The sequence below is a fragment of the Xenopus tropicalis genome, chromosome 1 (assembly GCF_000004195.4).
Source record: "Xenopus tropicalis strain Nigerian chromosome 1, UCB_Xtro_10.0, whole genome shotgun sequence".
NCBI classification, from domain to species: Eukaryota; Metazoa; Chordata; class Amphibia; order Anura; family Pipidae; genus Xenopus; species Xenopus tropicalis.
Genome location: NC_030677.2, coordinates 80345126 through 80368900, shown reverse-complemented (window position 1 = coordinate 80368900; position 23775 = coordinate 80345126). Strand labels below are relative to the sequence as shown.

Sequence of the window (23775 nt, the reverse complement as noted above, 5' to 3'; positions counted from 1 at the left end):
TGTTACTCGACAACCCTTTGAATGTTGCTCCCAGTGGCCTCAAAGCAGGTGCTTATTTTTGAATTTATGGTTTGGGAGCAAGCTTTGATTGCATAAATCCCCAGTGTAATTGCCAAGAAGAGCCTTCTGCAGGCTTCCAGTCAATATAGGCATTATCAAATAGCCAATTATAGCTGTCATTGGTAGTGATGAGCGAATTTGTCCCATTTCGCTTTGCTGGAAAAATTCGCGAAACGGCAAAAAATCCACAATCCAAAATCTTTTTTTGTTGCCCGCGTCGATTTTGACGCAACCTATTTTGGCACAACCACGACTTTATTTTGATGTGTGACAAATTTTTCGGCGGCAAATTTTCTCTGAAGTTTTGCAAAGCAAATTTGCCAATGGCGAAATGCGGAAATTCGCTGCAAATCTATGCCTGGTGAAAAAATTCGCTCATCACTAGTCATTGGCACCTCCAGGAACTTTTTTCATGCCTGCGTTGCTCTCCAAGGCTTTTTCTATTTTATTGTGACTCACGGGTATAAAAGGTTGGGGATCCCTGCCGTAGATAGTCACTATTTAGTGGGCTGGTGGGAGTTGTTTGGGCCTCTGTGCACTCTTGGGCCTATTTTAAATCTCAGTCTGGGCCTGCTATAAATACCTGAAAATCATTAATAGTAGACCAGCCTGCTAGGATCTTTAGGTAGGCCAATCCCTTATATACCTAAATTAACACCCAGCAGCCCAGACACTTCCTCTTAATTAACTATTTCAGGTTCACAAACTATTAAACACTAAACAATGCCATCAATCTAGATCAGTCATTCCAGATCAATCTATACAGAATCTTTGACCCCACCAGTGCACCTTGATCTTAGAGCTCCACCCAAACACAGCATAATTTCAAGATGCATTAATTTAAAAAATATGCAGCCTTTTCATGATTTTTAATAAAATATTATGGTTTGGAACAGTTACCTGTAAGTCTAGCCCTGTGTTCTCCTGCTGATCTGACGGCCTACTTTGAAAGTCAAAAAAATGTAACCATAGTTGAATGTCCTCAGCCTCCCTTCAGCCTGCATACTCCAAATCCCAGAATCCCCTGCACACAGGATATCAGTAAAGAAACATTGCAGTACAATGCATTGTGGGTTATGCTGTTCCTTTATGCTGTCTGTAAGCTGTTACAATTTGTAACACCAATGTTTTAGTCCCTCCTCCCCTGCCAGGATTTCAAATGATGCAGAAAGAATTTTTTTGCAACCTGATTTCAGCATATACAAATGGTATTTATTCATTCTTTTTAAAGGTACATATGACAGTGATGGGTATATAAGGGGTTTCTATGTTGTTTAGGACTCTTTAACAAGTTTTTAGTTTAGTTTAGTTTCTGTCATCACACAAATAAACTCAATAAGATTGTTGTGCCACCAATATGACATTATTTTATTATTATGGATTAAAATGATATAATTTTTAAAAAAAATTTTTTAGAGTCTATGAGAGATGCCTTCCAGTAATTTGGAGCATTCTGGATAATGGGATTCCATATAAGAGATCTTATACCTGTATACTAAAAATAGCTGTGCTGTGTAACGGCCCACAGTGCTTCCAGTTCACATGACTGGGAAATGATCTGAGGCATATCCCAGCGCCTTGATCACCATCACAGATAAATCAAAATCCCATTTGTGCCATGGTCCTACATGTAAAATCTCAGAAAAACCAATAACACTCAAAAAAATGTATCCAGTGCACACTCCTGCCAACTACCATGTAATTCAAGAAGTCTTTCTGCAATTATTAGACCTGAACAGCTTTTTCTCATCTTTTCTCGCAAATTGGTTACTGGAAAGCCTGACCCATGCAGAGTTTTTCACTGAAAGTGAGCCTATGAAAATGGCAGGTAATTGCTTCCAAACACACTGCTACTATTTACAAGGAGAAAAAATGCATGCATGCAAGGGACAGAGAGAGTCAATCAGAGGAAACAGATGCAAGGGAAACTGGAGAATTGGTAAAGGGAATGTCTGCCCAAACAATGACCTTTGGATTATAAAAGAAAATGGAATTTTAAGCAACTTTCTTATATTATTATTACATAAATGTTGTCATTGATTAAATTGCTTCTTAAATCAGTTTCTTTCTTGCTTTGCTGTTCTTAGGTTCTTACACTATAAAAAGAATGTAATGAAATCAACCCTCCTACAGACAAGACTCCATTTCCCACAATTCCTTGCATCCTTCTGTTATTTTTATTTTTTCACAGGACATGTGAGGCATTGTAGGAAATAGTAGTCTATTTGGAAATTGTAGTCTTGGCTGGAGTTAAGATGACTGCATTACAGTGTTGCAGTGGCACGAGTGGTCAGGAAAGGAGAGTACAGGTACTGGACCTATTATCCAGAATGCTTGGGACCTGGGGTTTCTCCATACCTTAAAGGAACAGTAACACCAAAAAATGAAAGAGCTTTAAAGTAATAAAAATATAATGCCCTGTTGCCCTGCACTGGTAAAACTGGTGTGTTTGCTACAGTAACACTACTATAATTTATATAATAAGCTGCTGTGTAGCCCTGGGGGCAGCCATTCAAGCTGGAAAAAAGGAGAAAAGGCACAGGTTACATAGCAGATAACAGATAAGTTCTGTAGAATTCAATAGTGTTTTATCTGTTATCTGCTATGTGCCTGTGCCTTTTCTCCTTTGAATGGCTGCCTCCATGGCTACACAGCAGCTTATTTATATAAATTATAGTAGACTTTCTGAAGTAAACACACAACTTTTACCAGTGCAGGGCAGCAGCACATTATATTTTAGTTACTTTTATACACTTTCATTTTTTGGTGTTACTGTTCCTTTAAGTCTACTAAAAAAATAATTTAAAGGAGAAGGAAAGGCTAATAAAGAGTTAATCTCAAGCTGCAGGCATACCTTCAGTTGTCTCAATAGTGCCCTTAAGTCTCCCCATATTTCACCTGTTCAGAAGATCTGAAGCCAAACAGGAAGAAATTCTTTCATTGAGCTGTGTAAAGAAAGTTCCCATAATGCCTCACTCCTGCACAGACACCTAGACCAAGTGAACATGCTCAGTTAGTTAGACTATAAGTCAGCTTCCTGCTGATTGGCTCAGATCCACATTCCTGAGGGGGGGGGGAGTGAGTTCTTAGCAGTCTTGAGGGAGGGGGGAGCAGGAGAGGGGAGATAGCAGAAAGCTGTGTGTCTCTGGCAGAGGAAAACAGACACAATAAATCTTTTTACAGAGAAGTCAGGGCAGCGTTTCTGTGAGTGCTTATGGCTTTAAATATGAAATAACCCCAGTAGAGCCCTCTTTTATATAGAAATACCATGCTCTATATCAGGGGTCGGGAACCTTTTTGGCTGAGAGAGCCATAAGCACCACATATTTTAAAATGTAATTCCGTGAGAGCCATACAATATGTTTGGCCGTGGAAGCTGCGGGGCAAGGTAGGGTGGGTCCCAAGGATGCCGGATGCGATGCAGAGGAGGGCGTGGCCTGCACTCGGCGGATAGAGGACGTATTCTAAGGCTTAGAACACGTCTTCTATCTGCCGAGTGCAGGCCACGTCCCCGTCATTTTTTTTTATGAAAGATTTGGAAGCGAGCCAGATGCAGCCATCAAAAGAGCCACATCTGGCTTCCGAGCCATAGGTTCCCTACCCCTGCTCTATATTATATTATGGGCTCTGTGTCTCCCCCTGTCTTCTGTCACCTGATACGATTCTCCCAATTATTGGTAAATCTCCCATATTCCTAGTTAAATTCCAGGCACACTTGTGCAGTAAGCATTTGGTGATATAATCAGAAGCAGTAGCATGTGTGCGAGTAAATATTTTCTGCTTCAACGCATCATTTGCTCATGTGCTGACGTCACTTTCAGGCACTAATTGTCATACATGAAATTTTCGTCTGCACACTTGCACACCGCAAAATCCTCCACATACCATTTTTCCAAGGTTGAAAGCTCTGCATAAGGACAGAAAAGGGATCACAGCAGCAGACTTTATTTAGGAAAGAACATGGCTGAACTGCCAACTAGTTGAGAAGAAGGAAAGGCTAGACAGACAGATAGTAGAGAGTATTTTGCAGCAGAACAGGATGATACATAATAGGTTTACATGTAACAGCGCCATTTAGTGATCTCACAATAATTGTCAATACATAACACTCATTAATTATGTTTTGCTGAAAAGACCTTTCTGACTGAGTGACATTTTAATTGTATTTTGAAGCTAAAAATAATTCTGAAAGTTTAACCTATTTACGGTAGGAATATTTGACTGGCTTGGTTTGCAAGCAGCAGCTCTGTAGTCTGTATTCATTTGCTGCCTGTTGCACTATGAGTAACAACTCCTACATTGTAACAGCTGCTTCACTAGAAGCTTAAAACAATTTAAGTTTCCAGCCAATTTAGGAATAAACATTTTTTTGCCTAATTAAAGAAAGCATAATTATAACAAACTTTTCCAATATCTGGAAACCTGTTATCCAGAAAGCTCTGAATTATGGAAGTGCCATTTCCCATTTTAATCAAATAATCCATTTTTAAAATGTTTTCCTTTTTCTCTGTAATAATAAAACAGTACCTTGTAGTTAATTCCAACTAAGATATAATTAATCCTTATCGGAGCATAACCCTAACAAATGCATTCTGTTTTATGGTAGGTATCAGTCTACATAACTACCTATACAGCAGACCCTGCAGTTGGGGGGGTGACCCGGACCGTGGGGTGTGCTGTATTGCAGTCCCTCCTCCCTGGCTCCTCTCCTACTTTTATTGTAAAAGAGTGGCAGGCACAGTGCGTGTGAGCCGGGAGGTGGGGCATGAGGAGGGACTGTTCTCGCTGGGCCCCCTCAAAAGATTTTTTTGCAGAGGGGCCCAGTGCGATCAAGTTACGCCACTATAAGAAAGCACACAAGGAAAACTGATGTGAAGCCCAAGAGTTTCTATTTCTCTGGTAGAGTTGCCACCTAGCTGCTATTTAACTGGCCTAACTAGTAAATCACCAGCTTAGTGCCAGACCTGGTATTATAAATTTACTGGCAATGTACATGCGGGTAAATTTCTAATACCCCAAAAATCCCCCCCTTTCCTCACTTTCTCTGCTGCTGATCAGCCTTTATAATCACAGGCCTACCTATTGTCCTGCCTATTTCCCACCAAGTCTGCCCTTTTCCCTCCCCAGTCCACCCATTTCATGCCCCTTATGTCATAGCACGCCCCTAAATGCCACCAAGGTCTTCCGAGACCCGAAGGCTGGTAATACACATAAAAAAAGGTGGTAACCTTATTCTCGGGCAAACATACACCAGTCAGTAACCCCTAGCAACTAATCACCATATACATAATATATCATGTATATTTTCACAGAGCCTTTTAATTGCACCGTTGGGATTATAATGTGCCAAAATGTGTGGTGTAAATATTTGTACTGTGTAATCATGTGTGTGGGGTAATATTGTCATGGAGGCAATGGCAATATAATATAATGAAATAAATTGGCTGCTGGATCTTTATATTGGTAATTCACCAGCCTAGATCTGGCAAAATTTCTTTAAACCAAAAAATAAAATGCCGCTCTTGAAGTTTTTATGTGGTGTAATTACGCCTGGCGAAAAGAAGTGAGCGTCCATCAATTTGAAGTTAATATGCCAAAAACTATCACACTAGTATTTTAGTAAATTGATGGCAAATGTTCTTTTTCATCTTAATGTTAAATAGGGCTTATTTTGGAAGGAATTTTTTTTTTCAACTAATATAATATATTTTCATTACAGCCACATTATAAGTTTGGCTCCTGTTGAAGAATATTGCACCTTCATGCATGCAGAGAAATGAGACTGCTACTTTTTCCTGCACTCCCACTTTTGGCTCCACTTCGTAGCGCAATGAGTTAGTCCGCGTCATGTTTCCCTTTCGTTTACATAATCACATCTACACATTTTAAAAGAATTTTCACTGCTAGGTTAGAAGTCAAGTGAATGATGAAAAACTCTCCTATTTAAAAAAAAAAAAAAGGGAAACGCTGGTGTAAAAGCTATAATGCGTGCCAGAAAGGAAAGAATGTTATTCAGAGCACCTTGAATAAGTGTCCCCTGACCTGCAAGTGAACTAGCAGATCTTAAAATCATGGCTAGCCAGAGAAAATTCCTCAAGTGAATCTGATTTCCACACCCCTAGCACCATCTGACATATGGCAATTTAACAGTTCATAGATGTTTCCAGGAAGGATTGTAAATAAGATTGGACAAAACTGTTTTTCGGCAACTTTAGTGACCCATAAGGCTACAAGAACACAGGCTTGAAATGCATCTTTCATGCAGTGGGCTTTTTATGAGTACTATCACATGACAATGTATCAGATAGCTGAGTTAATGTTCCCCTATATGTCTGTTACCATGTGGCCAGAGACGATGGATGAACTCAATGATCAATTTGTATCATGTTTAGTGCTGTCCATATGGATACAGAGCTATAGGGGAGCGTGTATATGCTGTACTATATGGCATAAAATGCTCAAGTTTATGTAGCTTAAGAGGTCAAATTCCATAAACACAACTACTGAAATATGTGCTAGTTAATCCACAATTTAAATAAATAGGCAATTTTTTTTTTTTTTTGCCATAAGCGGGATATGCAACTGCTAATTAGTATTAGAATAGTTTATACATTTTTTTTCATGTTCTAGAGGGAATGCCCTACTGACATTGTTATTGCAATGGTCTCGGCAACTTTACCAACTGACTGGGAAATCCATTCATGTTACTGTCACCCAATGTCTGCATGCCACATGGTCTATTAATATATGCACTATAATATTCAGAATGTTTCTTATGCAAGGGCCAGAAGGAAGAATGATGTGTTGATTGGTCACTATGAACCATAGTTTCCACAGTGTGTGGACCTTTTTACCTGAATAGGCACATGCAGGTTTGATATATAAAATGTACAGTATACATGCATATATTGGCCAAGGATTTGTCTGGTTCAACCATGACCATTTATGCCCACTGCCCAGCCATTCCCCAGATACGCCCCCACCTTCTTGCAGACCTTGCCCTTATGGGGTGTGCAATTCAGCATTGCCCTGTTAAACCAGGACCATTGAGGGCTAGGCACATTGACATGCATGCATGAAATGTAGAGTTTTATAGAGTGTCTGTATGTATATTTGCTTTTCAGCAAAATATCAATATGTTGCCTGTGTTAAATGCCATAGATACATATTTAGTGGGGAAATACCTTCCACAGTTCTATTGTGCTGGATGGCTGCATATAAAGTGTTTTACAGGCACAATCTCAGTTTTTCTGGATCAAAAGGTATTTCTGGGAATTTTGTTGCCCAATGAGAGGTTATTTCCCACGGGCAACAAAGCACCCCATTAGTCATTTTCCCTAAGGGTTGCCCGTAGGATCCACCAGGCAAGCGGTTACGTCTATGAGATTTGCCATTCATAATTACTTATAATAATTTTTACATCTATTTATTCCAATACCCAGTTGCTCCTCACTTTTTTTTTTCTGTATTAGACAGGAGATGTAACTGAGCACATGGTCCCTTTACATATTGGAATAAACTGCTGGAATTGTCCCAGTGTAGAAAATAATGGTCCTCTGTTCTGCCCACAGTCAATACACATTGGGGTGCCAGGATTCGGACAAGTGAGCAACACTGAGCATTATCTTCTCATTGAATGCAAGTGTTCAATTTACAAAGTGTGATCTCAATTTTACCAGAGTTCTGTACATACTGTAAATACATCTAATGCCCAGCCATTCATAATGCAATTAGGAACACACTTAACACTTTTATCAGGTTCAGTTTAATGATCGCTGTTGAACTCAAAAAGAAAAGTGATGTATAATGCGTTTAGCCTGCCTTGTACCTTAGCAACACACAAAACATTTAGCCATGTAAAAAGATTTTAGAATGAAAAAAAGAATATGAATGTTTTACCGCACTGTGGAAAGAAAGGTAACCATGGATGCCATCACATTTGGACAGACAGTATCCCTCAGCAGATCTATTTTTAATCTCTATGGAATTTTGCAGGTGGAATTTATGTGGCTGTTTTCTGGAGTTCAGGTGCAGACTGCTTGTATGGATTATTTCTACCTTTGCACTTACTGAGTTTAAAAAAACAGACTTAGGGACTGAGTTTAAAGATTGCAGTGACAAATATTAACTTATATTAAAATTAAAGAGAAAATATGCACCTTTTCTACAGCCCAACTGAATGAGCTCATGTCAGTAAGGGAGGTATATTTTCTCTTTAAGTACTAATGTGGTAGGAATGAGCCCAGCCCAGATTTGTGGAGAAATGTATGGTTTCCCAAGTAATATAAAATAGACTTCATTATTATCTGCCCCTTTACTTTTAAATCAACCAGTGGGTTGGGAGCCTAAGAAGCTGTACGGGCAAGGGTTAGAAAAAGACTGGCAACATGGGAGCCTTTTTTCTAAGAACAACAATTGTAGAATAGGGGAAAGGAGAGTATCTAACAAGGTAGGGCACTGTGTATACTATTGCAGGGCTAAAAACGGCAGTGTAGTTTCACTTTCCCATTGACTGGTAATTTATGTGAATTTTTTCTGTAGATTTACAAATTTTTCAGCAAAGCCAAAAGCATCAGTTTTACTCATTACCAGTGGAGTTATTATTAATCAGCCAATATGCATAATAAAAAGCAATAGCACAATGCACTGTAATAATGTGTCTTGGGCTCAATAAATTGGATAAAGAAATATTAAGTTAAGAGATTTTTTTGTTTATAAGGGACCTTGATAGAAGTTCGATGCAAGACTTATGATAAGGCAGGCGAATAAACTTTCTTTCCTAAACCAAGTTAATATCAAGCAGGAATTTGCTTGCAGCCAGTTTAGGAAATTATTTTTATTTTTATTAAAAAAAAAAAAAAAAAGATTTCCATTGTGCTGCCTGTCTAGCAACGGCTTGTTGAAACACAATGGATTCAGTGTGCATTTAGTAAAATTCTTACTGTAGGAAATCTGTTGAGCCTCAAAAGGTCAGCCAACCACCTGTTTCTTTGTTCCGTCATCCACAACTTTTCACTGGTGCCTTGTCATAATCTTTGTAGATACTGTATGGCTCATTTACAAAACTCTTGCACAGGTAATATGAATGCTATTGGGCTAAAAAATGACCTCATCAGCACGCAATACACTTATCTCTGCATAGATGTGCAAAACAGCTGTGATCTCTGCCTATGGGCATATTCAGCATTGTATTTAAGGTATGATCTTAGCAAACATTAAGCACCTTGGGCCCCTGGTACCTCTTTTTGTGCCCATTAAGGATGACAAAATAGAGGGCACTGCTTACAGAGACAGGCACAGCACCTTGTACTTTGTGCTAAAAGTGCAAAGAGTGTTAGAAACAGGGGGGCTTGGAATTTCCACCTAACCCCCAATGATAAATTAGATGTTATGGCTCATTTATGATGCCACAATGCAGTTTATCCCTTAAAGGAGAAGGAAAGACATTTTGGCATTTTACTGCCAATATATTTGCCACATTAGTGCCACATTAATGCCATCTAGAATGCAATATTTATTCTGCAGAAAGAGTAAAGAGCCCTAGAAGCTTTCTCTGTTTGTTTAAGATTGCAGCTGCCATTTTAGCTTGGTCTTCCTAGCTTCCTGCTTGCAGTTATAGCCGTTGTAGCTCAGATTACACATTCCTAAGGGTAGGGGAAGTGAGTTTTAGGATTTCTTATGGGAGGGGGGAGCAGGAAGAGAGGAGAGAGAAAGGAAGAAAAACATGTTTACAAAAAAGGAGACAAGAAATCCTGTGTTTCTTTTAGAGGACTCTTACATAGACCTTTCTGATAAAACTTACTTTACCTTTCCTTCTCCTTTAAGTCCAGAGTAATAGTGGCTGTGAGGTGGTGATGCTCCTGATAAGCTGAAAATGTTGGCATTATTGGTAGGTATCATTTCCAGCAGGTTCTGTCAAAATGATGATGGTTCTCTATTATCTGAACGCAAGTATGTTGCCAATATGGCAACACTGAAGGCAAGGTGGCAGTAGCTCTAGGGTTGCCCTGCATTGGTAGGTTGGATGTGCATGATTCATGAGATGAGAGTGGTAGTACGCATTAGCAAACACACTGTGGGTAGGAGATAAACTTTGACACGAAACACGGAGCAAGATAAACATAATGGGGGTAACGTCATCAATGGTCTTAAGTCTGCTGCTTGTCTTGTAACTTGCAATGACCAATCAGCAGATAGCATTTACTGGTCAGCTGACATCGAATTAGTTATGGGATGTAAGCAAACATATGGTTTCTGGGGGTAATGTAAAAAAAAAATATAAAATCTTAACTACAGTATTTATATCTTAATAAACATCAAAAATTATTTCTTTATCCATAGCAAGTCTGTAACCTTATCCAAATGTTGGCTTTGCTTCCAGAATCAGGAGAGTGTCATCCAAATCCTGCAGGTGTTCTCTGTTTGGGTTTCCTGTTATCAGCATGCTTTGTAACATACATCGCAGAGACTCACTGAACTCCTAAATGGCAGGTGAGGACACGGCCACACAAAAACACAATTCCCATTAAGTAGAAACTATCATCAATATATCATCTTCTGGGGGCCTTGAATTTCCAGCTTTGTAGGGCTTATTTATATGTAGGGGGGGGGGGGGCAGGGTGAAAAGCACAATAAACAGGCTCAAAACTACCACGTTTTTTGTCTGCGCTTGGTGCCCATAGACCTGTGCCTTTCTGACACTGATAAATACAGCACTGCTGCTGTTGATACATGGGAATCATATAATAATCATTCTAATATTTTTTCACTGTCCAAGACTTGGAATCATTTTCTTTCAAATATTAAAATTAGGCAATTTCTGCATCTCTGTCTGCATGAATCAGCCTGAAAATGTTTCCGCTTGGTTATGAATAAGCAATTAAAGGAATATGAGTCACTTCAGAAAGAATGACCAGATAAGGAAAAATAATACACAATGAAAAAATAGATGAATGTATTGTGGGGGTGGTATCGTAATTATACTGGCAGTGGGGAACGTGATATTATACCTGGCATAAGCTACAAAGGCTACCTTACACCAAGAAAAAACTGCAAAACATTGATGTGTTTCATATTCTACATTATGAAATACAGTTTATTAATCCTCGGTTAGATCTGTCTATCTATCTATCTAACTACCGACCCATCATTGGCAATGTGATTTCTTGCAATACATCTCTTTTAAATAGTGATGCAAATGATTTGGGGTGTTACAACACCGAATGCAAAATACATTACATCTGCTATGTACCTGCAAATAATGACCAATAATATTATGCCCTATTATTGGGTAATTTAGAAGTAGTAAGGGGCTCAAGCTCCACATTTTAACCAAAATAACTGATAAGGATGCATCAAGGTGAGCCAAACATTCACTTGGTTCTGTTCCACAACAGGGTTACATGTCTAGGTGGGCTAATTGGAAGAGGTGCGAATTAGTGATGTAATTGTAATAAAAATTGCAAGGCTGCGTAAAATGGGCTTTTTTCGAATCATATTGTGAATGTTAAACACTTGCTTGAAGATATCGTAATTGTGAGTGCGACTTTTTCATTTAAAAGTTTTATTACATTAACTGCGCACATTAGTGATACATATTACATTCCCTCATAAGTCTGCCCAGGAGCAGTAACCTATAGCAACCACAATAAGCACATACAACTGGTCACCTGTTTAAATGTAATCTTATTGGTTGCTATGGGTTACTGCTACTGGGCAAATTATTATTACATGAGGGTATTTAAGTAAATCCGTCTGTGACAATCTAGTTAGAGAAAGTGGAAAATAATGAGGCTCAGGGTTCTTACCAGACAATAAAGGCCTAAGATTTTACATTCCTTTGGCTTTATGGCATCAGCAAATTAGTAGGAAGATGCAGGGGCCACCACGGACTTCTCTGAAGGATATTGCACAAACAAGAAAGGAATAATGAGTTAGTACATTACTGGTATCGCCTTTTGGCTAAGATCAAGTGTAGTATCTGTTCTTGGTGTAGTGGGGGGGCACATCCTAGTTTAGGGATGTGGTCTGGAACCCTCCCCATTGCCGGGGCAGCGAGGCACTTGGATTGCATACTGAGCCTGAGTTGACAGCGCCCCAGACCTTGCGAACCTGAGGTGCCCTACTGCACGTGTTTGACGGTCACAGGTAGATGGGTTGATTGCATCCTCACTTTATATGCTCTCCACACGCTCTTATGTCCTTGGCCTTTTGGCTGCGGCATAAAATTTTTATAATTCCGGCTGGGGCAGGTCACTGCACTTTTTATGAATCTTACCCCACCCTTATTTATTTTTTAGCACTTATGCACTTTATTTGGATTGGGTGCAATACCCTTCGGGGCTGCACTGATCTAGGGGAGGGACATGTGGCCATTAGGCTCCTTCTCTCCCTGAAACCGGCCCCTGGAGTGGGCGCAAATCATTGATGGGACCTCTTCGGAGATCCACTGGTCCCCTTTGAAGTCTTCGGATGGGAGGGGGAAGGATAAAGGGACTCCCCTAGCCTTGTGGCGAAGGGAGTTCAAACACCCTTGCCTCCTTCTGTGCCATTCGGCCGGGGAGGTCGGGGATAAAGGGGCTCCCCCTAGCCTTCGGGCGACCTGTCAATTTTCTAAAGGCACAACTTTGACACTTTATGGAAAATATCTTTGTGAAAACAGAGTTTGCATTGAGAATAACTCCTGCTACATAATATTGTCAGTGAGAAGTGAAAATCCTTGTAATTAGTTGAATTAGCTATATAAACTACAATCACTAGACATGTAGGTATATAATAAAACACACAGCCATTTAACCTCTAGCATTGGAAATAGAAAGTATAGTACTGCATAGCTCAGTGACTTTCAAAGTAGCACCAAGTTGGCCTAGGAGCAACAGCAGTTCAGTAGAAAAGTAGTAGGCCACACTGCTTGCCAATGCAAACCTAAGATCACTACAAGAGTGCCTAGTATCCTTGCCATTGGACTTTGGAAATGTGTTTTCTAGAGTGATTAGCTTTACCATACCCTAGCAGTCTAAATTATGAGTCTAGGTTTGCCAGATGCCAGGAAAGGCTATCTGCCAGAATAAATTATGTAAAGTTTGATGGAGAAGGAATAATGATCTGCATGGATTCGATTAGGGCCTATGTTTTAGTGAGAACAATCCTTAAAGCAATAAATCCTTAAATCTGAAAATAGTGTATACAGTGTCCAATTTTTTATGTAAAGTTCATGTTAAATCAATGGTGTTACATTCATATTTACAAACAAGGGGGAATCCCTCACAGCATGGAAGATTCAAATATGGATCAGAGGCTACTTTATTTCTGGATGCCCTATAGTTATACTGCAAAGTATGTCTAGCTGAGTTTCTTATATAGGCAATGCTGGAACTGCTGTTAACTTAACACTTTAACCTCCTAGTTTAGATTATTGTTCTTGTTATACTAACTCCCAGGCAGGGATTCAGGACAGTGGTCTCTAGATGTAAATGTTATAACAAACAGCCACTAGGTGTCACTGTTTACAAATTAACTATTATCAAAACATTTTGACCTGTCAGTTCTGAGTTTTCTTCATAAATTCTCCTACTATGTAACTATGCTATAATATTACAGTTCTTATTTATGAATATTTTTAAAGTGCCAACATATTCTAGAACACTGTACCACAGAAGGCTACATGTAAACATACAAATATCGACTGATACAGTAAGAGAACCCTGTAGAATTTGATCTTATTCCAGCATTACTCTGTGTAAAAGTAACAGAAAAGAGATGCATGTTAAAAAGGCGAATAATTTATTATCCAGAAAATTAAAAAAAAAACCCAAGGACAATGATATTATATTTAGAACATAGGACACATTATCTTGCCTTTCCCCCAATTGATATTGCTTAGAAAACAAAACAGTATATAAATAGTATATTATAGTAGTATTTACACTAAATGATAAAAGCACATACACATCATTTCTTTGGAAAGTATTTAAGTACAAAGGCAGAGAGTATGTCTTTGTAGGGAGTGTCAGAGTCAGACTTGGACCTTGGAATTCTGAACACCCTGCGCAGAGCCGGAGATCGTAGCAGCAGATTGTGTGCCAAGCCCACACAGCTCGAGGTGACCCAGTAGAGAGCCATAGACTGCAGGAAACAAGACAGGAAACTGCCATGAGAATTTACAGATGTTCATTTGACAGATAATTAATAACCCAACACTTATTTAACAAATAAAAAAAAAAAATCAACATTTTACAAACTGAATTTCCAACTAAAATGTATGATTTCCTATATGCAACAACTAAAGTGAGTAATAGCATGATTTAACAAACACTTTGACTGTGTTTACATACATTCTCTCTTTTGTAAAGCCCATCGTGACCCCTCATTACAAATACCCAGCTGAAATAAACTGCAATAACATACTGCCCAGAATGTAGTGAACTTACTGATGGAACAGTGCTGGCAATAGGGATCATTGCAATAGATACTGCTCGGATAAAATTTGTTATAATCTTCTGAAATCTTGATAGTTCAATTTTGCGTAGGGCAAATATCTGTTGGAAATAAAAATGTGGATTAAAGAGTATTTGTTTTGGACAACAAATGGATGTTCCTGTTTGTCCTTAATAAGGATGTCTTCAGACTCTTGTACAGGGCATGCAGCTGTATTTATCCTTAATGGGAAAAACCAAGTTGTGTGACATTATGAAACAGCACTGGGTTTGGCATAAAAATAATACATAGCAGGAAAAAAGGGAATTTAATTACCTGCAGGACAGTAAATGGGAACAAGTTTGTACATTTGACAACTTTATATCACAGGTTGTTGAGAAGTCATCCAGAAACCATGTTATACTGGATCTAGTGATCTCTAACAATCCAAAACATACAGCAAATGTGCAAGCTGCTGAACCACTGTGTATTAGAAACCATAATTCTATCTCATTTAATGTTTTGTGCAAAACACTAAATTAAACTGGGGCAACAAAGACTCTGGAGTTTAGAATAGCAAATTTCAGTTACTTTAGAGCAGTACTTTAGACTCAGAGCATAGACTGGGGCATTATGTTTCAGAACAGAAATGGTTGCCATTTAAAATCATATTAAATCATTACTGTTTCATACAATTTATTACCTTAAGAAGTAAATGTGGGAGTATTAAGGACCACCCTATGTGGCTTAATTCAGAAGTAAAGAAGTGGTTAGGAACGTATTAAAAAAACTATAAGCCAGAAGGGACAGAAGCTGTATTTAATAAATATAAACAATATAACTTATGTTGTAGAAGAGTAATCAGATAGGACATTTTCACAGGGTTCTGCATTGGGTCCACTTTTATTTAACTTGTTTATTAATGACTTAGTTTTGCAGATGACAAAACTCTGCATCCTTGCAGCAGGATCTTGAAAAACATGCAATCTGGGTGGTTAAGTGGCAGATGTTAATATGTGTAAAGTCATGCACCTGGGATGTAAGCATTTCCAAGCCACTTATACCCTTAAAGGGACTGCACTAGGCAAATCCAGGAGTCCTTGTAGATAATAAACTTGGCTGTAAGCAAGCAATGCCAGGCAGCAGCTGCAAGGTCAAACAAGGTTTCGAGCTGTATTAAAAAAGGACATATTCACGTGAGGAGGGGGTTATTCTTTAAATGTACAGAGCGCAGGTAAGGCCCCATCTAGAATATGTTGTGCAGTTTTGGTCTTCAAGTCTCCAGATGGGCCAAAAAAGGGAAACTAAGCTGGTAAAGGGTATGAAAAGAATGACCATGTTTGGGTTGTTTGCGCTGGAGAAAAGGCGCTGAGGGGATTTATTTACCAGTAGCTCCTTTCCACAGACACAGAGAAATCCATTCGTTAGAAGAAAGGAGGTTCCATCTTAATATTTGGAAAGGGATGTTTACAGGGAGACCTATGAAGTTGTGGAATTCTCTACCTCAACTTGTTCAGATTGTCATCTTGGAGTGAGGAAGGCATTTTTTTTGCCCTCCTCTGGATTAACTAGCTATTAGGAAGGTTTTATATAGACATAAAAGGTTGAACTTGATGGATGTGTCTTTTTTTCTTTTTTACCTACATTACTATGTTACCCCATGGGCTCATAGAAAATTTACATAGATAAATGCAGATGTAAAGAATTAAATATTATGGTTTGTGAATAGTTTATACCTCCACTATCAATAAATTGAGTAGCCCCAAAGTTACTGGAAGAATCCATGTAGAATCTGGCATAGTTAAATCGGGAAACCAGAGTAATCCACCTTCTGTAAGCTGCTTTTGAACAGCATCCCCTGTAAAAAAAAATAAAAAAATAAACAAACCAGCATTATTGTATGCAGGTTAATAAAAGTCCTTTTTTGAAAATACTAAGTGGTAAGGGCAGCAAATCAAAGAAAAAAATATTTCTGGGCAAGTCGAGGATTCAGTACATATGAACTGCACTGCTTGCAGGTACAGGGAACTTTCTTATGTACACTGCTACTCTACACTTCTAGGTGGCTCACCATTACTTTGCTTCATTTGGAAAAACACTAGATAGAGGGGCAAGGGCTTATGGTTGCATAGGGGCTTTTGTCTTAGGTGGTCCTTCAGCTGAAAACCCCTGCATGCTACTGTACCTGTTGCACTGTCTGCTCTATTCAGACTGATATTTCTCAGAGCAATAGAAACAAAGATCCACATTGGAATTTGGATCCAAATCAGCAGACTGGCTTTGAAAGGGTGGCAATTGTCTCTCACGTACAGTCCTGAGATAATCCTTCTCAAGTTCTTTCGGAACTGGAATCTGTTTAAAAAACACAAAATTCCACTTGTGTAAAAGTAATCTAAGAAATATACAATACAAAAATGATAGAACAGATGAATACAGATGTGTTAATGTTTTATATGTAAGTATTTTATGCAGTTTACAATGTTCCATACAATTCATACTAGGACACTTTTATACTGTTTAAGGCCAGAGAATAGGTTCTCTGCTTGCATTCTCATAAACTAATTGTTTGCCTTTTAAATTCAAATACATTCAGGTATCCATGACTTTCCATTGTTATCTCACCACACAAAATAAAAACTCAAAAAAAGAGACCCATGTAGTGGATTACCTAGTTGAAATTCCTTAACATGGCTGCAGGAATCTGTGGCCACAGCATTATTGCTTTGTTCTTACATAGTATCACTAATTACAAATACGACAATTTAAATACAGTCAATCCCTGCCTGCCAATGCCCAACCCTCTAAACAAGCACTTCACATTTAAGTCTTCTTTTATTTTAATAATGGTGCCTATTGAACAGGACAAAAGGAGAATGCAAGAATCTACTAAACACCTACCTGCTCTCTGACTACCTGTCAAGGGTAAAAGCTACTGCCACACCTTGCGGCAGCATCAGCCTTCTTTTTTGCGATGAAGTCCACTCCATGTGCCTGCACCAGGGCAGATGATGCTGCTGGCTCCTTGTGCGCACACAGAAGGCTGATGGCAGTAGTGTAACAGTTTACCAAGTCCAGCCCTCAAGCGGTCTTATGGCTGTTCAGACTTTTACAGATTCAAACTATTAAAATGAATGACAATGATACTCATGACCACAAGAGGGCACTAGCATATCACTTAATTGTACTACAGCAGGGATCCCGTACCTTTCTTACTTATGAGCCACAGTCAAATGTAAAAAGACTTGAAGAGCAACACAAGCACCATAAATGTTCTTGGAGGTGCCAAATAAGGGCTAAGATTGGCTATTATGTAGCCTCTATGCACACTATCAGCTTACAGGGGGCTTTGTTTAGCAGTAAATCTTGTTTTTATTCAACCAAAACTTGGCACCAAGTCAGGAATTCAAAAATAACTACCTGGTTTGGGGCACTGAGAGCAACATCCAAGGGGTTGGTGAGCAACATGTTGCTCACGAGCCACTGGTTGGGGATCACTGCACTACAGAAAACCAAATTGGGGTTTATAAACAACTCTGATTCTAGCCTTTTTACAATGTAATGTAATGATTCCTGGGAATGCAAACTAAGTCACATCACTTAATTACAAGCTGATTTACCTTCCCAGTAAACATCAGACAAGTAGAATTCAGAGCTAGGTAATCTGTTAATGATATCTACAGACATGGACAGCCTGTTTAATAGGATCCAGTCTAAAAGTGCCCATGCCCTGAAAAATACACCGTATATACTCGAGTATAAGCCGAGGTACCTAATTTTACCTAAGAAAACTGGAAAAACATATTGACTCGAGTATAAGCCTAGGGTGGGAAATGCAGCCGCTACTGCTAAGTTTCAATAATCAAATAATTAATAAAATATGTGAACTCAATAACACATATATATATATATATATATAATGTTGGCAGCTGCAGATTAAGAGCAATAATGTGTATTATAGTCAATTAATATATCTCCAGAACATGGTTTTTGTCCAACAGCAGAAGTAGTCAAAACAATCATGTACCATTAGCCTTAAAACAGCACTTCATTCACTCTTCTCAAGTAAAAAGAGTAAACTGTAAAAATGGAAAGCAGTAACTGTACATTAATCTCTATATGTTTGCTAGCAATGAGATTATTGGCAGTGCATTAGTAAGGGTGGTTTACTATGCGTCCTTAATTAAACGTGAAGTGCCTACTTTTGAGAGGTAACGAGTGCATAATGGTCAGTTTTTGTGAAGGCATACAATTAAAAAAAATAAAAAAATGACCAACAGAAACGTTTTAACTATAGGCCAGTGATGACTGGTGAATTGTGACTCTTTATAATAATCCTTCTTTAAAGGACAAGGAAAGTCAAAATCAATTAAGCACACTATTCAATAGTACTACTATCGCTATGTAGAAACGCTATATTTCAGGCTTTCCTAAAGAAACATTTACTGAGATACACTTACTACATACTACAGACTCTTTTCAGTGAACAGTGCCACCATCATTAATAGGGATGCCCACTTCCTTTACCTCACTACTCTTTACTGCACGTGCGTCCCTAGCCAGGCTGTGTCTATCAGCAACCCCCCCCCCCCCGAAGCACTTGCAGGCTGTGTCTTTGTGATCCCATGCCGCCCCCGCGCTTCCCTTCAGCACAAGCAGGCAGCGTGTCGCCATGGCCGGAGCGCACCTGCTTGTGTTGAGGGGCAGCGCGCGCGGGGAGACAGTTTCTTCAGTCTGTGCAGTAGCGGGGATGCAGCAAGCAGGTGCGGGGACGGGAGGGGAGCGGGGACGGGGGGTTGGTGTAACTGTGCTGGTTGGTGTCTGTGAAGGAGCGTGGAGGGGCGCCTGCTTGTGCTGCATAGGGTCGTTTGCGCATGCGCCGCCTACAGTCCTGGTCCTCATGTCCTTGCAGGAGCAATGCATTATGGGAATCCTCTTTACTCAGCTCAGCGTTTTTTCTTCCTGTCTGGCTTCTGATCATCTGAACGATTGCAATTTGGGGAGACTTAAGGGCACTATTGAGACAACTGAAGGTAAGCCCGCATTTTGAGATTAACTCTTTGGTAGCCTTTCCTTCTCCTTTAATGCATGTAATTTATATATATATTTTTTTTTTTAAGTCCTGTGTCTCTTCCTTTCTCAGTGCCCATTGATGGTTCTCTGCACAACAGAACATACATTCAAAAGACTGGGCACTTTACCTTTATAATTTAAGATGTCTTCTGTATAAGCCAACATGCTGGGAAACACACTGCTGAGCCAAAGACCAAGTAAAACTGTTCCTACAAAAATTCCAGTTGTGCTATTTTTTGTATACGGTACTGGTTTGGGAAGGTTACAAAACTAGTGGATCGTTCCCCGATATGGCAACCTCAAGGTGGGTGATACCGGATTGATCTGAACGTTTGGCATAAGGGCAAAATAATCGAATCAAATGTAGGCTGTCAGGGTAAGGATCACATCAATAAGCCTCCTCACTCCCAATGTGATTTTTTAATCTGCCCGATTTGGTAGGTCCACCTGAGGGCCCCATACACAGGCTGATAAGCTGCAGGCTCAGTTCATCGGCAGCTTTTACCAGCCCCTGTATGGCTGCCTTTACTTTATATGTATTAAAAAGTTAAAAGGCAAACCATTGGTTTGGAGAAAACACATTTTCTACTATTTTGCAAGGGGAGACTAAATTGAAGGCATACCCCTTTGCCTATATGAGTGGTCCTCTGTGTCTTATTAAATTAGACCATCAAGGCTGACTGACAGACTGATGTGTTGCCAACAATTGGTTATGACTGTGGAGCTGTTACTGACAAAGTTATAATCTGTAAAGAAATTAGATGATTTATATAGCTAAAACCTATCCTATAAATGGCAAATGTAGAGAGTAACTGAATACAGCATCCATGAACTAAATTGTCAAACTGCATAAGAAGCAATAAAGCACTTCAGTCAATTTTTCTGCAGTGTTATTAGAATTCTGAAGAAATGTTTCCAGGATGAAAAATATAGAATTTAGCACAACATGTTCTATTTATATGTGGCAAAAATATGTTTTATTAAGCATGGAGCAAACCCACTGTGAAAACAAAGAAACATAATTAATAATACCTGGCAACTTTATCAGTCCAACCATGTTGCTTCCCATATACAGATACTTCATAGCGAAGTTGCTTAGCTAATGCATCAATCTCTGGTTGCAAGTTCTCCACCTAGCTAAGGATAAGAAAAAGAGGGTTACCAGGGGCTTCTCACATTTTTATTTCAGCTGTGTAATGTATTCATGTAACAGGGCAATTTGCTTTTACATTAACTTTTCCTATGATGCAGATAGTAATATTCTGAGACATGTAACTGATCTTCATTTTGAAGAGTTTTAGAATTATTTTACTTTCTGTTCATCAGATCTCCATTTTGGAATTTTAGCAGCTGCCTGGTTGTTGAGTCCAATATACCATAAAAGAGAGACTGAAACATGAATATGAGGAGACCTGAATAGAAAGATAAGTAATAAAGTAATTAACTAAACTGGTCATTGGACAATAATTAAATTAAAAAGTGCATTGAAAAGAAAATACTTGTACACAACTTTTTGAACCTCCCCTAAAGTGGCATAAATCTTTAGTCTATGACAAGGTTTGGTAGCATTCTATTAAAATATCAGTTTGAAAATTTTAATCACTCTGACATCATTTTCTTGCTTGGGAGCTCAAAATAAACAAGACATAATATAAGCAACATTTATTGAGCTTATGTTAATTTAGAGTATTTCTCTTTACAGCAGTGATCCCCAACCAGTGGCTCGTGAGCAACATGTTGCTCACCAACCCCCATGGATGTTGCCCCAAAACCAGGTAGTTATTTTTGAATTTCTGACTTGGGGGCAAGTTTTGGTTGAATAAAAACCAGACTTACTACCAAATAAAGCCCCCTGTAAGCAGATAGTGTGCATAGAGTCTCCCTAATAGCCAATCTTAGCCCTTATTTGGCACCTCCATGAACTTTTATGGTGCTTGTGTTGCTCTCCAAGTCTTTTCACATTTGACTGTGGCGCACGAGTCAGAAAGGTTGGGGATCCCCGATTTACAGAAAAACTAAACCCATTGACTATAATGCTAAATGTTGCATGGCAATTATTATTTCACGTTTTCATGTCAAAACGACTAAACATTGGTTTCCTGGCATAGTTTACACAAACTGGTTGTAAGAGCATTACCAGGACAGCTTACCTGAGGGAATAGAACTCCAAGAATCAGCTAAACCCATAACTAAACACAGTTAAAATAAGAATCATTAACAAAGATACTAAAAGACCAACTGCTCTTTCCATTCAACTCCAGGGCACTTCAACTATCAACCCACCTTTGCTAGTATGTACATCTGATACACTGATAAAGGGAGAGTGACGGTTGTTCTGAGAGCAACGGTAGCACAGACGATATTTGCCCACCATGGCATCCCTGAGGTTTCATGAAGGGAAATCAGCAGGCTCTCTGCAAGGTTAACAGGAGCAGTGTCTGCCAAACTTTCATACCAGCCAAAAGCACTACCTGTGTTGCCTGTAGATGCTGCAGACAAGCAAGCGGAAGAGTACACTGTCCTGCTTTGAGAAGATCCTGAAACAAATAGACTGCACAATGGAACAATGGAGCATCTATAAGGCTTAAAACAAACTGAGAGATTTTCCTGAGACCTCCATCCTTGATCATAATTGTGAAGATGGTGACTTCCACCAACGATTCCTGACAGACATCGTGTCATGGGGCTGATTTGACAAGTTCGCAATCCATTGCCCCTCAGCCAAATGGTCTGCTTTCTCAAAAGCCCACAAAGCATTGTTGGAAAACTAAAAGAAACAAATTGCAAATGTATAGCTTTACTGACGATGTTGAAAAAAAGGCGTCAACCTTTTCAAAAAGAATATTGGTTCTTGACCAGGTCTTGCTCGCAAAAGTGGTTTTGTCAGACACTACATAACATTTAGATCATTTAACTTGTGAGACATCACCAATTTCCGTTTCCCACTTGGCTAAGTAATTTGGAATAACTTAATACTTCTGTAACAGAAAAAACTTTGTTTTTTACTAAACAAAAGCACTTCATACTAGCAAATGAAAGACAGAATGGAAGCTGACCTACCACCACTTACTAGCAGCAGCTTCCGGCAGCGTAACCCACAAAGCGACTACGTAATTACGCTTACGCACAGCCGTGACGCTAGTCTCGCGTGATGAGACTATAAGACAGGGAGACGTAGTTAGCAGCTTTGTGGGAGGTTTAAATAGGTTTCCGGGACTGCGCACTGTAAAGACTATACAATCCACATACGGCTTTCCGAGAATTTAACTTCTGTGACACAATGACTATTAAAGAAAGCTTTGTAGTGAAAACAATATGCAGTCACCGGAGCTCTCTTAATCCCTTCGAAAGTGTGCAGCTCACTGGTAGTTAGGGGTGGGGTGCCTGGCTAATCCCAATAAATGCAATACAGCGGGATGTGGAGTAACAAATTAAAATCCCATTATCAGGTCCACTTCTGAAAAAAAACATGTTCAGCATACTTTAATGACAAAATCTGTACTGTTCGTGTGAAAATTCAATCAAGAGCCCCCTTCTTGCCGCTCTTAATGACTAAGGGGCCGTAGAGATGGGCAGAGCTGCGCTCACTTGCGGTGGTGTTCTCCTGTGTTCCTGCAAGGAAACGCAGCCCTTCCCTATTGTGTTGTACTCAGGTGCCTGTAAGCGCCAAATGCAAATAGAACGGAGCATTTTGCATTCCACCTGTGTTCAGCCTTTTTTTCTGCCCTGTGCAGCATTCTCCTGCGTTCCACTGCAGAAACTCATCCCATGATTCTTTATGGGGCATTTAAGTGCCGAATGCAGATGGAAGTCAACATGCTGTGTTTTGGCGCTTTAAAGGTTATGTTTTTTTCTCAGCAGTGGACCTGATATTGGGATTTGCACATTAGGCATCAAGCTGACTGTTCAGTGGATGACTGGCGTTTTTTGATTGAACAGAAGTGTTAGGGGCTGATTTACTAATCCACGAATCCGAATCCCAAATGGGAAAAAATCGGATTGGAAACGAACATTTTGCGATTTTTCGTAAATTGTCGCGACTTTTTCGTAGCCATTACGACTTGCTCGAAAATTGTCGCAACTTTTTCATAACCATTACGACTTTTTCGTATTGAGCGCTCGTAAACGGCGGGCAAACTTTTGCAACTTTGCATGATTTTGGAAGCCTCCCATAGGACTCAATGGCACTCTGCAGCTCCAACCTGGCCCAAGGAAAGTCACCATACTGAA

The 23775-nt window shown here is 39.4% G+C and overlaps 1 protein-coding gene across 4 annotated transcripts; it reads right to left on the bottom strand.

The window, feature by feature from the left end:
- Positions 1–13823: 13823 nt before the first annotated feature.
- cox18 (cytochrome c oxidase assembly factor COX18) lies at positions 13824–22722 on the bottom strand. 4 transcript variants are annotated; one of them, XM_012962189.3, is made up of 7 exons: positions 22616–22722; positions 21829–22312; positions 20578–20678; positions 16661–16827; positions 16212–16333; positions 14490–14597; positions 13824–14184 (listed from the first exon to the last, which is right to left on the bottom strand). In XM_012962189.3, exons 2-7 carry the CDS (start codon positions 22300–22302, stop codon positions 14011–14013), a joined length of 1146 nt encoding a protein of 381 aa, XP_012817643.1. In that variant the 5' UTR covers positions 22303–22312; positions 22616–22722; the 3' UTR covers positions 13824–14010.
- Positions 22723–23775: the final 1053 nt, after the last annotated feature.

Coding starts and splice junctions, on each gene's coding strand:
- cox18 (XM_012962189.3), bottom strand. CDS start 22,302: ATGCTTTGTGGGCTTTTGAGAAAGCAGACCATTTGGCTGAGGGGCAAT. Junction 16,828..20,577: donor TGGACTGATAAAGTTGCCAG/GTATTATTAATT, acceptor TTTTTTAAACAG/ATTCCAGTTCCGAAAGAACT. Junction 16,334..16,660: donor TAGAGCAGACAGTGCAACAG/GTACAGTAGCAT, acceptor TTTTTTTTACAG/GGGATGCTGTTCAAAAGCAG.